Source organism: Sphaerodactylus townsendi, linkage group LG05, assembly GCF_021028975.2.
Source record: "Sphaerodactylus townsendi isolate TG3544 linkage group LG05, MPM_Stown_v2.3, whole genome shotgun sequence".
NCBI lineage: Eukaryota > Metazoa > Chordata > Lepidosauria > Squamata > Sphaerodactylidae > Sphaerodactylus > Sphaerodactylus townsendi.
The window spans coordinates 96,220,627-96,236,540 of NC_059429.1; the positions used below are offsets into that span (position 1 = coordinate 96,220,627).

At 40.1% G+C, this 15,914-nt stretch overlaps 1 protein-coding gene across 3 annotated transcripts; it reads right to left on the reverse strand.

Annotated features, from left to right (window-relative positions):
- Positions 1 to 1,353: 1,353 nt before the first annotated feature.
- On the reverse strand, positions 1,354 to 10,892 carry LOC125433613. 3 transcript variants are annotated; one of them, XM_048498273.1, is made up of 4 exons: positions 10,765 to 10,892; positions 6,059 to 6,624; positions 3,850 to 4,014; positions 1,354 to 2,696 (listed from the first exon to the last, which is right to left on the reverse strand). In XM_048498273.1, the coding sequence occupies exons 2-4, from the start codon at positions 6,585 to 6,587 to the stop codon at positions 2,467 to 2,469; spliced, it is 924 nt and encodes a 307-aa protein (XP_048354230.1). In that variant the 5' UTR covers positions 6,588 to 6,624; positions 10,765 to 10,892; the 3' UTR covers positions 1,354 to 2,466. The 3 variants fall into 3 exon arrangements, with proteins under 3 accessions (XP_048354230.1, XP_048354231.1, XP_048354232.1); XM_048498274.1 differs by lacking the exon at positions 10,765 to 10,892 and adding an exon at positions 9,064 to 9,187; XM_048498275.1 differs by lacking the exon at positions 3,850 to 4,014.
- Positions 10,893 to 15,914: the final 5,022 nt, after the last annotated feature.

Genomic DNA, 15,914 nt, shown 5'->3' on the forward strand with positions numbered 1-15,914 from the left:
TCTCCTGCTGCGGGCTATTGAGCAACCAAAAGGTTGTTCTTGGAGGATAGGAGATCATTAAGATCAGTTTGTGGGGGAAATGCGGAGTCTGCAGTACAGTGGAACTGTCAGCAGTTACTTGTACTAGTGGAACATATTCATATTAGTGTTTAAGGTCACGGACTAATAATAAAATGGGAAACATTCAAAGAAAACAATAAAAGCAATAAAAGTATAAACTTACTACAAAAGTATTTAAGGAAATAAAAGGAAAATAGAGCTATATTAAATATAACTATATTAAATAAAAGTACTTAAATGAAGAAACATTTCTTAAAAGATAATATTAGTTTTAAAAAGCAATACAACCCAACTATCCATGAGTTTTAATTATATAGGCACAAAAAATTGCCATCTGCCTTTAGATGGGCTAGCAGTTTTTCGAAGTGACCTTGTCAGTACAGGCAGAAAATTTGTTGAGGAGGAAGAACAATTTGTTGGGAAGAACAATCTTTGCCCATATCTCCTTATGAAAAAGGCAGTGGAAGAAAACATTACCCATAGGCTGTTTCCGCACGGCCAAATAACAGCGCCCTAGGGACAGAAAAAACGCTGTTCCTAGGGTGCTGTTCGCACGATGCAGCAGCACCATCCTGGCCCCCCTAAGTGGTGCAAAGACGCTGCTTTCAAACCTCGCTCCCTGAGGTTTTTGAAAAGCGACGTCTTCCCGCCGACGCAGTACGAACCGCACCGGCATGAGGGCGCTGCTTTTGGCTCCCCTCACTCACCTCTCCATCCAGCACAGCTTTACAGGGCTCTAGGGACACACCTATGCTGCCCTCTGACCCCTGGAGGTTGGAAGGTAGCGTAGGCATGTTCCTCCAGCCCTGCAGAGCTGTGCTGAATGGAGAGGTGAGTGAGTTGGATGAACCAGAGGTGGCTCCATGCGGAGCCGCGTCTCCAGTTCGTTACATCTTTGGGGCCGCACGCATGCTGCTGTGCGAATGGCCTCCGAGCCTCCACCGGCACAATTCATGCCGGTGGAGCTGCGTTTCCGCCGCCATGCGGAAACAGCCATAGTCTCAACTTCACCTCTAGCACAAGGACATAATCTTTCAGAATAAGGAATCTTCTTATATCTGCCTTCCGGAACAGCAGATGGTATGACCACACACCTAGCTAAGGTAAAGGCTCTCCTAAGGGGATGGACATCTAGATACATTAGATATGAAGCCTCAGTCATAGAAAATCTTCATAGAGAAGACATAAAACAAGGTGATTTCATCAAATCCTGCTGATTTTCAGTGTCTTGTACTCTCTGGTTCACAGAACACTTAGATTGAGTTATACTGGTGGAAAACAGTCTCTGGATTCATTAAAATGTTTGTAATTAAATAATAATCAACTGTAGTGTCATGTGGTTTAAACAATTATATATGGAATATAAATGCTCCTATTCACTTAAAAACTTATTTTCTTTTCAAGAGTATCACATTAGAGCAAGAAAGGCTTAAAAAATTGTCCAAAGATTATCCACCAGCTTCTTACCTATGCATCACAACACCAAAAAAGGTATATTTAGTATGAATTCAAAGCAAAATAAATATTACAACATGCTTGTTACCAAAAATAAATTATTTTAATTTTTTAAAAAAGGTTTACACTCCATCCTCTCAGAAAACTCCTGGATCTTCTGTGAAATTTGCAGCGATGAGAAAGATACGAGATGCTGAATGGACTGCAGTCTCCAAGATGGACAGGAAGAAAAAAATGAAAGAAGCGAGAAAACTCTTTACATAAATATAAGATGTGTTGCTTCTGTGACTGTTGAATTTATTACCATACTTCAATTCAGTTCTAGTTTTGTTATATTTCGTTGTACTAATGTTTAAAGTAGCATGTTCTTGTTCTTTTGAAAAGACTCAAAGTGTTAAATTCAACCTATTAATTCCCCCCTGAATATACAGCATGATAGATCCTCATTCTGATAACAACTGTGGTCTATGGGAGCAGATCCAAATAGGACTTGTGAATGCCCTTTTTCTTCCCTTCTGTATCCAGGGGAGAAAGGATGGTTGGGTGCATTTATAGGAGATTTCCAGAGTTCTTCTCAGAGGGAGGGGAAAGGAGAAAAGAGAGCTCAGCAGAGCCATATATCAGTCGTCTCCCATATCCTGAGCTGCACATACAGTTGAACTGAAAAGACAATTAATTGCTTTCAAAGTTAGTGAATTTTTGTTTAAAAAATAGACTGGAACAGACTGAGGAAATTTGTCTAAACACTAGACTGCCAATGAGACAGCTTCAAAACAAAGTACTGTCTATCAAGTAGAAGACTTTTTATCCCCTGATGCATTTGAATCACTTGTTTGCTCCAATAAAACTATTTCCTGAATTTCATTTTCTTGTTTTGATCAAGTTGGATTAGTCTCTTAATAAATAAAATAGTTGCTGAATTCACTTTTAAAAAATCTCTCCATACAATCATTATAAGCTTCCTGGTGGCACCTGAAGTGTTTCATAAGACAAGGAAATGCTGTTTCCTTTTTCACCAAAGAATTCCAGTCTGAATTGTCCAGGTTGATCACTAAATGGGAAAGGATGTGCTTGAAGCTCTTCATCTTCATGTGCTGTCATGCTGGAGTTATACATTCTTGGTGCATCATACAAGCCTCCTGATATTACAAGTGTATCATCTGGAGTAGCATATCTATCCACTGTAAAATAAAGTTTGAAAAAAATTAAATCTTATGGAGGAAAGATTCCTCAGACTTAAGACTATCATTTCATTGTATCTATAGTATCCAAGTATCCAGTATCCAAGATGAATGTACAGAAAGTTCAGTAACAGGTATAATAAATTGTGTTATTCTGCAGAGAAATAATTGTGCACATTAATCAGAGTACTACATGCAAAAGTTCTTATACCTCCATCACAGAAAGGGATAGATACTTTTTAAACGTGAAAACTAAGTATTAAGAGAACTTCCTAAGCCTTTTGTCACAATGCTCCAGCAATATATCGATATTTTGGGGTGGGGGAAGGACAGGGAATGGTTTGACCTCAACAGTCCAATCATCAAACAGTGGATCGGAGGTGAGAGGGAATAGGGAGCACCAAGAAAAACAACATAAGTTTTTTGCAGGAAGAAAAAGACAATTCAAAGTTGGCTTCCAGAAAAACATCATCTGAAAAGAACTGGGGTGAGGGGGGAACAAATCTGAAAAAAAAACCCAAGGTACAAAAATGCATGCAGAAATCAGGATAAACTAAAATACGGTAGTATGGGGCTAGGACCAATGGGGAAAAAATGCAGAAAAGCACTCAGTTGCCAATTGCACAACAAACCGCTTGTTTTTGAGGGGTTCTGACTACAAGGAGAATGTAAGACTTCTGTCCTGACATTTGTAGTTCTGAAATGTTTTTTAAAGGAAAATGACGAGTTTACAAGACTCAGCAATTGCACTTGATGAAGTAAGCTGTAGTTTACAGATATTCATGTCACAATATGTCTGTTGATGTTTAGATCTGCAGAATGTGTTGCCTTTACAAGTTCACCATATCGAACAAGGCTACAAGACCACAGTTCCACTATAGGATTACTGAAAAATGTTTAGCAAAATCTGAGCTGCCAGATGCTGCTGTGCGAACAAGATAAGGAACATCTCTTTTTCAAAAAGCCTGATGAAAATAAATTGCAATCAAGCTACAATTTTAAGCATGCTTATTTGGATGCAAATACCACATAAATCATTGGGATTACTTCAAAGTAAATTTGGTTTAATTGGTTAGCAATTATTCTAATATAGCAATGAAGAGCACATTGAAATAGGAAAAAATAGTTTTTGAAACATTTGATTAAAAAATACCTGTATCAAAAGAAGTGTCATGCAGTTGGTGGTGGGAATACTGAGCTCTTTGCATCCTGTGTTTATTGAGAATATAAACAAGGAGCCCTAGAATTGTCAGTGTGAGAATGAGGGCAAAAGCAGCAGTAAGGATGATCTCTGAATCCTTCAGATGAGCTCTTGCTGCTGCAATTAAATAATTTAGAGATCTTACTATCACATAAACCACAAAAGTTCAGTGTACACACAGATATTCAAACTTGCTGCTAGTCTTTCAATCTGTGAAATCTCTGCCAAATCTCTGCCATTAGATCACACACACACATAGTGAAGTAGGTATAGATTTTCTGGTGGGTGGGTTTGGGGTGGGGCTCAGTGCTTATAAAAGCAGCTCTCTGAGGCCGGTGATGGCAGTCTCTTCTGCCCCTCCCCACTGGGCTCCCAGCTGGCAGCTGGCAGTCCCTTCTGCCCTCCCCTCTGGGGAGGCCAGAAGAGACTTCTATCCTGCCTCAGAGAGCTGCTTTTATAAGCACTGAGGCTGGGGGTGGGGCTTGGAGAGGCAAGGCCACACCCCCAGGGGCAAGTGGGGATGTGGCCACACCACAGAGCCCTATCCATGGGCACAGTGCTTATAAAAGCAGTTCTCCAAAGCCGGGGACGGCAGTCTCTTCTGGCGTCCCTGGAGGGAAGGGCAGAAGGGACTGCTGGTTGGTAGCCCAGCTGGTGGGGGGGAGTGCAGGGTGGTGGGTGGTGGAGCTCTGCCCCCAGGCAGTGGTGTGTGTGCGTGTGCGCGCCCGGAGACAATATGCTTTGGACATGTAATGGGGGAATTTTGAACCCGTGAACAAACCCCTTACCTACGTCCTTGCGTGCGCGCGCACACACACACACACACATTTAAGGCACTGTTTAAGTACCTCAGGCACTGTTGCCCTGTGAGTTCTGGGTCCAGTTATCAAGTGTTAGGAGCCAGGTTGGAGTTGAGTTTTCCTGAACTAAAAAGGGTCAGGAAGCACTAATTATTCTCTTAGAGAAAAGTGGCTACTCGCACTGCCTCATCTGATCTGGCACTCTGTTAGTGTGAAATATGTGAAATAATCAAACATGTGAAATATGTGAACATGTGAACATCTGAAATAACCGAAAATAAAATTATCGAAGATTTCAACTGAATAGCAATTTATATAAAATTTCAATAACTCTCCTAGTCGATAATTCTGTGTCCTCACAGAATTGAAAGCTTGTCAGAGAGCTTCTAAGATAATTTTGTTTTACACACCATTTGGGATTTGACTGCCCAGTGCCACACATCCAGATTTTCATCTCACTGCCAAAGCAGATCTGCTCACGAGAAGGAGGATAAATTAATATCAACAGGTGGGTGCTGTGTGGTTTCCGGGCTGTATGGCTGTGTTCTAGCAGGAGAGAATGCTGCTAGAACACGGCCATACAGCCCGGAAACCACACAGAACCCAAGTGATTTCGGCCGTGAAAGCCTTCAACAATACATTAATATCAACAGGACTTCTAGAAACGTGTGCTAAGGTTCATAGTATTCACAAAAAACTTGGAATGAGTTAAATAAAATGTGTAATGATAAGTTGTATCAGTGTTGTCAATGCAGGTAGAAATCAACAAATCCCTTACTCCTGTAACGGATAATATCTTTCTCTACTTTCCGGATAAAGAATGTTAAACATGACCAAGACATTGGTACCCCAAACCCTAAAATAGTGTTGTATGACCTTTACAAAATGCATATTTTAAACCAAGATACCTTACAATTGCTGACAGATTAACAGCTGCAAAAATGAGTATTGCTTAAAAAACTGTCATGATGCCAATAACCTTTCAATTAAGCAATGAGTTGTACAGTTTGGAATACATCAATTAAGCAATGAATTTTAATAGTTTGGAATACTGGGAAATTGCCTAATTAACAGAATGTGTCTATCTAAAGGATGGAAAACAGTCTGCAAGAATGTTTGCATTTGGGAACACTTTGGGCTGTTTTGGAAATCTGTTTTTCCTTTGCAGGTTGATTGTTTATAACTGTTTCTCTTTTTTAATTCTGTAAATTTTGATTTATATTCTCCATTGTAATTTTTTTTAAAAAAAACATTTATTCATCACAGTATCAGTTCAATTTTGAAAAGCAGCCAATCTTTACTCATCCAAAAACAACATCAGTTATACATATCATGTGTACACAACTCATCATCAAACATACCTGACAATTGGCTTACTGAGACTGCATACAGCACATTGCTACTGGACAGTGATCCAGTTGAGGAAGGCTGAGCTGATTCCTTTTGAGCGGTAGCTAAAGTTGTGACTTCAGAGTCTTTACCAGGGGTTTGATGTGTAGAGTAACTGATAAAGGACTCTGTAGGAAAATCTGTCACCTCTGTTATAGTTTCTGCTGTGATCTCTGATGGATGACTTGCTTCTGTATGAGAAGAGTTGGTGGTTTGTGCAAAAGGCGAGAGAGAGGAAGGGAAACTGGTTGTAGTCCCTATTGCAGTTATATTGGTGTCTGCATTGTATAGTGTGGTTTTGTTTCCTGCTTCCTGACCGGACATAGTGGGCATTCCAGAACTGTTAGATATGGTGTAATTTGTTGCTTCATAAGGAGTCACTGTGCTTGGTATGCCCACATTCTTCAGTGTCAGGGTATCAATAGTCTGAAGAATAACTGCCTGCACTATGCAAGAGACCCAAAGGAACTGGAGATTAGCTTGGTATGTTTGTTTGGCCATGGTAGTAATTTATTCTTCTTGCTTGCTGAAACGTTTCCTGTGGAAATAATTAAACAGAATGAAGGTTATTACGTTGTTGAAGATGGGCAGATTCCACATGGGTCAAAAACAGCGGTGTGAAAACGGTGTAAACCCTTTTACACTGTTTTAAACCATTTTACACTGTTTTCACACCGTTTTCACACTGTTTTTGGCCGATGCGGCATCCGCCACTGTGTCTTTGGAAGAGTGGAATCCTTTCTTTTCTCCCTAATCAGCAGTTATCACTTGCCCAGTATGCCCCTCTCAAGACCCAACACAAATCTACTTACACACCATTGGGAAATCTGTCTGCTCCCCTTCTTTTTTGGGACTGAATTATAACAACCCATTTAGTCCAGCTAATTATTTGAAAAATCTATCAATTCTGTGGTATAGCGTGATATTTACCAAAGCCAGATTTAACGTGCTCCCCTCTGAGGTTGTACGAGGTCGTTTTCAAGATATTCCATATTCCATAAGATTTTGCCCATGCAATGATAATGAGGTAAAATCTCTGAGACATGTTTTGCTTTCTTGCAAATTGTACCACAATATACGCCAAGATGGGTTAATTCTGCTGATACCAGGGTGGGGAAATTATTCCCTTGTAATTTTAGTTAAGACTCTCCTAGAGGACAAATGTCCAAATATTACTCTTGCGGTTGCTAAATTTTTGTATGTAGCAGCAAGGATGAGGGTTTCTACATTTAGCCTGGATTGTGAGATTAATTGCTCATAAATTGACTAGGTTTAATGTGAACACTTTTAATTTTGTATTTTTTTCCAGAATGTATTTTAAATTTGTTAAATTATTACAGTATATACTCGCATATAAGTTGAATTTTTCAGCACATTTTTGGCTGAAAAAGCCCCCCTCGACTTATATGCAAGTGAGGTGTATTTTAAAAATTATTTTAGGGTTTTTACTTTGTCGGCCGCCAGGGGCCCAGTTTTTAGGCTAGTGGCAAAAAAATTCAGAAATTTTTCAAGAGACTCTCCTGATGATACCATCCAAGTTTGGTAAAGTTTGGTTCAGGGGGTCCAAATTTATGGACCCCCAAAGGGGGTGCCCCATCCCCCATTGTTTCCAATGGGAGTTAATAGTAGATGGGGCTACATTTTGAGGGTCCATAACTTTGGACCCCCTGAACCAAACTTCACCAAACCTGGGTGGTATCATCAGGAGCGTTTCCTAAAGATACTCTGAAATGTTGGTACTGCTAAACATTCCTCCCCTGACCAAAAATCTAGTTTTGAATGATTTTAACTCTTGTGTTTTAGCTTGGTTGCTGGTTGAGCTGAGGTTTTTGTACTTTTAAAGTTATTGTTGAGACCATATTGTTTTTGTTGACCCTCTTTTCCCCTTACAGAGCTAGTTTACTGTTTTTCTTTGAAATAAATATTCAAAAACATTTAACCTACTGATGCCTCAATTAATGTAATTTTATTGGTATCTATTTTTATTTTTGAAATTTACCAGTAGCTGCTGTATTTCCCACCCTCGACTTATACATGAGTCAATAAGTTTTCCCAGTTTTTTGTGGTAAAATTAGGTGCCTCGACTTATATGCGGGTTGACTTTTACACCAATATATACGGGTAGTTCTTTTAATATGTTTTTATGGGTCTGTTAACTGTAAATAAATATGATGATAATGATGATGATATTAATTTGTTAACCATTTTGGTGGGATATAAAGCTTGTAAATAAAATAATAAATAAATGTGGTCATTAAAAAATGAAATCCCCTAGGCTGAAAAATGTATCTGGTTCATATATTTTTGGGCTGTCTCCTATAGTCAACAAAAATGTGTCAAGGCCTGGTGAGTAGAAAATACAATCTTTGCAAAGTATTAAAATTGGTTTTATATTGTATTCCCCCCCCCCCCCGCCCGCCATGAGTATTTCTGAAAGAAAGTACTAAGGAAGCATTCCTTGAAACTAGGGTAAGGGAAGGGAAGCCTAGCACTTGGAATAATAAATAAGAAACAAGTATAGTACTTGATCCTAAATTCCATATATGTTCAGACCAAACAAACAAGTTCTCATGTTTTCAGCCAGCATTTAGAACTATGATATAAGCATTCTTGAAGCTGACATACAGTATGAAACACAGTGGCCTCAGAAGGAAGGGAGGGCTCCCCTATCTATTGGCACCTTGCAGTTTCCCTCCACAGAGTGAACCATACAGTTGTGTTACAAAAAGTTTAAATATAATAAAAAACATGCTGGAACTTCTTAAAACAAACCTTTCCAGACACTTCTGAGAATGTCATCATTGGGATTTAGTAACTATGCTTAATTCATTTATGCTTGCCAAGATATTTCTCTCCTCCCACCCCCACCCCCCACCCGCCATTCTTGCTTTTCAAAGTACTAAACAGAAAATCAAAAGTGAGGCTCACACATTTATAATGATCAAAATCCTTCCCAAATAAAACTCTTGTAACTCACCAAAACTGAAGAAAGTAATGATACTTGGATTTGCTGGTAATTATACAAAGGAACCAAGAATTTGCTTTACAGAGCTACAGTTTATTTAATATGTAGGATATGTTAACCTTCTGGGTTGGGCAACACAGAGAGATCTCTATGGTAACAAGGGGACTATAAAGGAGCTGTGAGATTAGTCACGTAGAACAATAACTGGCTGGGTTGGGCTCACCTGTTGTTTGGATTCAGCGGGCAATGTTAACCGGAAATGTATCTGTATCATGAGGCAGCATTTCTGTGCAAGATGTATCAACAAAACAAGTTCTGCAGCCGCAGTGACACATTTTAACTCTCATCTTATGGCTAGATGAACACTTTAAAAAGACAAAATACCTGTTTCCCCATTACATATGGTAAGAGTATTATATTCATTGCCCTACTTTTTTATTCATGTAGCATAGGAACATTACACACAAGAAAGAAATTCAATATATGTATAGAAACAGAGCTAAAACAAGACAGAGATGGATGCAGTGCGACATGCAAGAAACAAGCCAACCAAAATACAATAGTTATATTAAGGGAAGTTGTAGACAGTGAAACAAAGGCTCATTCCGCACATGCAGAATAATACACTTTCAAACTGCTTTCTGTGCTCATTGAAGCTGTGCGGAATGGCAAAGTCCACTTGCAAACAGTTGTGAAAGTGGTTTGAAAATGCATTATTTTGCGTGTGCGGAAGGGGCCCAAGTGTCACAGATCTCAGAGTAATTTTGCTAAATACACTTACTTTTGATTCCCCTGCCCCCACCAGTAATAGATATAAAAGTTTAAAATGCCTGTTTGATCAAAATGGATAGGCGAACAAAGAAATGTGTAGCATATTATTGTACCAGTTTCAGCACTCTAAAAAGGAAATTTGCTGTCTTATCTATTAAACAGTTTAATGTTTCTGATTAGAAATGGTCTTTAAATCACTACAAGAAACTATAGTTCGTCTGCAACAAACTGTTACATTTTGATCTCATTCTTTTTCTCCTCCCACCCCCACCCCCCGCCCGCCATTCTTGCTTTTCAAAGTACTAAACAGAAAAAAACCCGAGGAGATACATGGCTCTTCCCTTCTCTATTTTATTGCAGTAACCCTATGAAAAAAATGTGGCTGAGAGAGATGGACTGGCTCAAAGTCACCATGTCAGCTTCATGACTAGCTTCTAGTTTAGTTTAATCCTATTATAATTTTCTGGCCACCATACCACTTGGGCTACCATAGACACTCCACTGGAATTTATGAACAGTGTTGTTTATGGGGAAAAAAATAGGAGGAAGCTGGAGGAATTAATCTGGAGGAACTAATCTGATTTACTAGGGATCAATAAAAACTCTTCAAATGACACTTAGGCCCTTTCTGCATGGGCCGTTTACAGCGCCCTAGGGACAGCAAAAATGCCGTCCCTAGGGAGCTGTTTGCAGGGGGGGTAAGTCGATCGGGCGATGGCGCATCACAGCACCATCTTCCCTGTCGTTACCGGGACCGTTCGTGCGAACAGGCCCCGGGGGTAGGGTCGGTGTCATGTACGCTGACCCAACCCCCAGTGTGGCCGTGCAGAAGCAGCCTCAGTTTTGTCATTTTTTCAATAAACATGGGGAAACCAAAGTAACAAAAGGAACACATGAGGAAATGTAGCTGAAGTAATCAAAGTATAATAACAGAACTCTTACCTTGGACTAGAAACTCTGTCAGTCCTGTAAAATGTAAAAATCATTCACATTATAGGATAGGAGCCATTACTTCAGTTTTGTTTGGCACCATTTGTATTTTCTAGTGTCAGTTCTGTAGAGAAGCTGTGGATTTCACCACAAGCATCTCCTCCCAGCTTCTCAGAACAATGGCTCACTTTAACTATAAATAGTCAGCAAATGTGATCAAATCATTAACTTGTCCTGCAAATACTGTCTGACAAGTCATTTAGCAAGCAAATCATTAACCTGTACTTTGGCTGCTGTTGGCACAGGAATTAAAAAACCAATCTTTTTCAAACAGAAATTCACAGAGTAAAATCACTCCATGTCAATCATAAGACATTCAGACTCAGTCAAGGGATATCGTTTAGTTTAGTCTACATAGTGCTACCATTTCCATATGCCACTAGGAATTTTACCACATGGTATCTGTGTATGTGTGTGGTAATCATCATCATTTTTTTTAAAAAATGGACTATCACATTTTAAAAAATGTAGTAAATGTATTCAGCACTGGGGAAAGGGCGCTTCCCCACCGGCAGGAAGCGGGGACCGTTCGCACGAGAGTGTGCGAGCGGCCCCCAAAGAGGCCGTGCGGAGCCGCCTCTTCCCCGTCCCTCTCCCACTCACCTCGTCGCCTCCGTCGCCCTGCTGGCCTCCGTAGACCCACCCACGCTGCCCTCCAACCTCCAGGGGTCTGACAAGTCATTTCCACCATGCCGCCGGAAATGCGCTGTTGTTCCAAAAACCTCCCTCCAGGAGGGATGTTTTTGGAGGCGGCCTGACGCCACCCTGGGGGAGGGGGAGGGGAGCCAGGTCGGACCTGCTGCATTTTTGCAGCGCCGCCTGTGCAAACAGCTCCCTGGGGAAGGCGTTTTTGCCGTCCCCAGGGCGCCGTTTATGGCCCGTGCGGAAAGGGCCTTGGTGTGGCTCTAAGAGGCAATGACAGAGGTAAGTTATACCTTTTACCTCCTCCTACACAGCTGCTGTTTGGGAACAAATGAAGCTGTAGCAGTGTGTCTGCCCAGGTTGCTTAGGTGGAAAACTGACCCCAACTTTAGATCTTTATTTATTTACTTCATTTATACTACACCTTTCTCCCCAGTGGATACCTGAAGTTGCTCATATTCTGATCTTCTCTATTTTATTTTCACAACAAGCCTGTGAGGTAGGTTGGAATTAGTGTATATGACTAGCCTGAGGTCACAGAGTAAGCTTCCAGGACAGAGGGCCTTCCAGATCAGACACTCTAACCACTGCATCACACTGTCTGTCTTTATGACTACAGACAAAATATAACTTCCAGTGTCCCTTCTTGCTCAAACTGAGGAACTGCTTCTCCCTTGAGTCCTGTGTGGATTTACCCAGCACACTCTTTGGATGGACAGTCTTCCAGGGAAGGGCCTCCACCCACAACTGCATCTCAGGAAGGTAGGAGAAACAGTGGTGTGTGTGTATGTGTTTGTGGAAATTATGCTGGGCTATGTGCCGACTCTAATATTGTAGACTTTCTAGACCATCAGTTAGTGCACTGATGCTATATCCGAGGTGTTTTTTTCCTGGATGTGATGTCGGCATATAATCTGTTGACCTTTCTGCCTCTTGCCCTACCCCAAAGTTCTTGGGCCACCACCTGACATCCCTAGTCCTGCATCCATACTACAAAGTGAAGCAATATCTTATATTACAATTTCACTGCTGGAACAAAGACTATCATTGCCCATGGGGGTGAGGGGAACATGTTTTCTGATTGGAATTAAATCACTGCTAATGAAGTTTTAATGATAACAAACATGCCTTTTCAAGGAATAAAATATCCCAAATCAATTTAAGAACTGAGATGTATGAAGGTGCAATGTTTTCATGTAATTGTTTCAACTAGTCCATCATCTACAGTGGATGAGTCCTTTAACTTGAGCTCTGTGCTGTTCCATTTTTTCCATAGTCACTGTATTGATTTCAAGTGTATCATGCTACCTGCTGTGGGAGATTGTGGCCCATGAAATTATAATTGTGGAAGTGTATACATAATAAAGGCTAACACTGCTGGGAATACTTCGGACACCTTTGCTCCTGATAAAGACATCAATCTTCTGGGAAAGGGCCAACCTAATTGCGAGTGCCCCAAAGCTTCCAGACCAAAATGTACCAATGTCCAGTAAGTCTTGGTGCAAAATTGGTTCAAAATTTTTATCCAAATGGATGTTCAGAAATATTGTTTCTCTTCAGCTTGGGGAGAATTTAAGCAACAACCTTAGCAGGCTACATATTCTCTCCCAGTACCAGAGGTACACTTGGTTCTACTTTGTAAAGGTTATTCTGATCCACTCCCCTGCCTCCAGGAGTCTATATGTATTTGTACATTTCATGTATGTAAAAGTATTAATTGTTCAAGATAATGTATATAAATTTTGAAGACCTTATCTCCAGTAACAGTTTGGAAGCACAGTTAGGTTTATATAAAGCACAATAATGAAAAAAAATGTAATTCATTTTTGAGGTTGATAAATGAAGCCATTGCAGCTTCTTCACTTAAAAAATAAAATAAGCAAAGCATATCAAGTGCTGTTTGGTATGGTAATGTTGCAGTTTAATTCTGGAAGCAGGGAATAGTTTCAATTAATTATGAAATATCAGAACTATATTAATAGATGCTGTACTAGAGCTCTCATATGGATAAAGATGCTTTGAACATTTATCAGTTAAGAGGTAATTTCAGCAAAACACTTCTTGTCTCACCCCTGCATGATGTGCCACACATGTCAGCATTCCCACGAGTACACAAATATTAAAGATATGAGTCTTTTTATTTTTAATTAATTTTTAAAAGAAAGATATGAATCTTATTATTCTTTCCATATCGTCATTCTAGCTGTTCTAAAAAGATGCTGTATGAGATTCAATTTCCTGTCAACCTTCTAGATCTCTGAACAAATGGCAACTGAACTTTTCAAAATTATCTGGAACATTACCATAAATAGTAGTCTTTTGCATTTTGTATCATTAAGGCACATCCACTGCCCTGATATCTGAGTTTCTGGGATTACTCCTCTGACAGCAACACAGCCATGATCACTTCCATTTCATGAAAGTGTAAATTACTGATGTCACTGAGCAGGTTGTTTTGGTTAAGGGAAAGGTTAGAGATGAATGATTTATGCTTAAATTGGCTGGCGCTGTATTCAGCTCCTAAAGTGCAGTGCCATTTGGACAAGTCATAAGCAAACAGGTAGGAAGTCAGAGTTCTGAATAGGTCAGAACCTCAAGTTTGGCCCTTTCTGCACAAGTCACCTGGAACATTTCCAGAACATTTTCAAACCTTTACCATGATGTTTGTCTGCACTCACCAAATGCTTCATGGCTGCTGTGAGGGGTTTTTGGGGGGTTATTTGTCAAAACAATTCTTTATTGATTTTTTTGATTTGATTCACTGTAGGTCTGTTTAATCAATGCTTCATTAGATTTAACTAAGCAACCCCCACCCACACATATAAATGACAAAAATATAAAGAGGTGAAGGAGACAAGTCAGCGGCAAGAAAATAGGGGAAAGGAGTGGTCAGGTACACGAAAAAATGGCGCCAAGGGGGAAGTTGGGTAACAGCACAGAAGTGGGGAAAATGGCAGCGGAAAAGATAAAACATATGACTGAACAATGAGGAAGATGACTTGGAAATGTTTCAATCAAAAGACTCATTGTAAAAGGTTTTCAAAAAAATGGAGAAAATACTTTTGGAACCAAAGGGAGAAAATGCTGTCAGAACCAAAGAGTAAAATCACTGCATAACTGCATGGTGGAAATGTTTTATTTCCATCCTGAAAAAGTTTCTTGTGCAGAAAGGGCCTAAATCACCATGATAGAACCTAGACAGACCTCATATAGAAGGGAATTGTGGAGTAGCTTGAACAAAGGCAGAGGTGCCTAATCAGTAAATGTTTGGTAGTAAATGTTTGATATGCAAGGGCAGAGCCAGAGAGAATTTCACTACATATTGCAATCTTGCCTATTTTGTTTTAGAATGCTGCTTTTTAATTTTTTAATTTATATATTTAAAATATTTCTAAGCTGCATTTCCACAAAATTCAGAGTGCCCAGTGCAACCAAAAAAAAAATAAAATTGAAACAGGCAGTGCAATCTGCCAGGGGAGCAGTTTCATGGCGGAAGGTGAGGGCACCACTGCAGTGCAGTAGTGCTGCCTCTTAAGGTGGTGGTATGGTTTCAGGTGGTGTGGGGGCAACGAAACTGGTAAGTTGTCCGGGATGACCTGAAAATGCTCCTTGCAGTTCAATAGGCTGCACCACGCTTTGAGTTGGCATAAATTGCTTGCTGGCATATAGGTTGAAAGCCCTATGGAAGCCAACTAAGGTGGGCTCCACCCCTGGGAACACCACCAGAATGCCTCCACCTGCACCAGTATGGACTCCTGTGGCAAAGGAGTGCCAACAGAGTGGCAACTTCTGTGTTTGGGGTTTGCTGTGTGGTACCCTATTGCAGGAATGTTTTGCTGCCATCCCCAGCACATTTGCATCAGCACACCCCAGCTCTTGTATCAGCACTCTCTTACGCTGCCTCCATAATACTTTCTCCACATTCTGGTGGATTGCAGTTAAAAGCCTTGAAAATACAAATATATATTTATATAATATCATAGATAATATTTAAACCAAATAAAGTATATAAAACATTAAAAACACTCACAGACGTGTTTAAGCAAACAAAGGAGGGGATCTGATAAGAGTTACTGGAGGAATGTCAACCAAAACAGAACAAAATCTTCACCCAGTCATGGAAAGTTATGATAGGGGAAGACAAACAAATTTCTCTTGGGAAGGAGTTTGAAAGTTTCAGTGGTATGACTAAGAAGGCCCTTTCTTGGGTTGTCAGTTTAAATTCCCAAAACATGCCTGTCAGACGACCTTGTGGGGAACATGTGTTGTTGTTCTGTGTTCCATTTTTTTGGTAAAGTGTGAATTGTAAAGTGTGAATTGGCCATTAAGCAAAGAAATGCTGGTTGAGGCAATGTTGCTAATGTCGAATAAAGAATCCAGTCCCCACTCTACTGATGACTGATGGTAACTCTGGAAAGAAAAACCAATTGTTTGACTGTGATAACTGAATGTTTCTTATC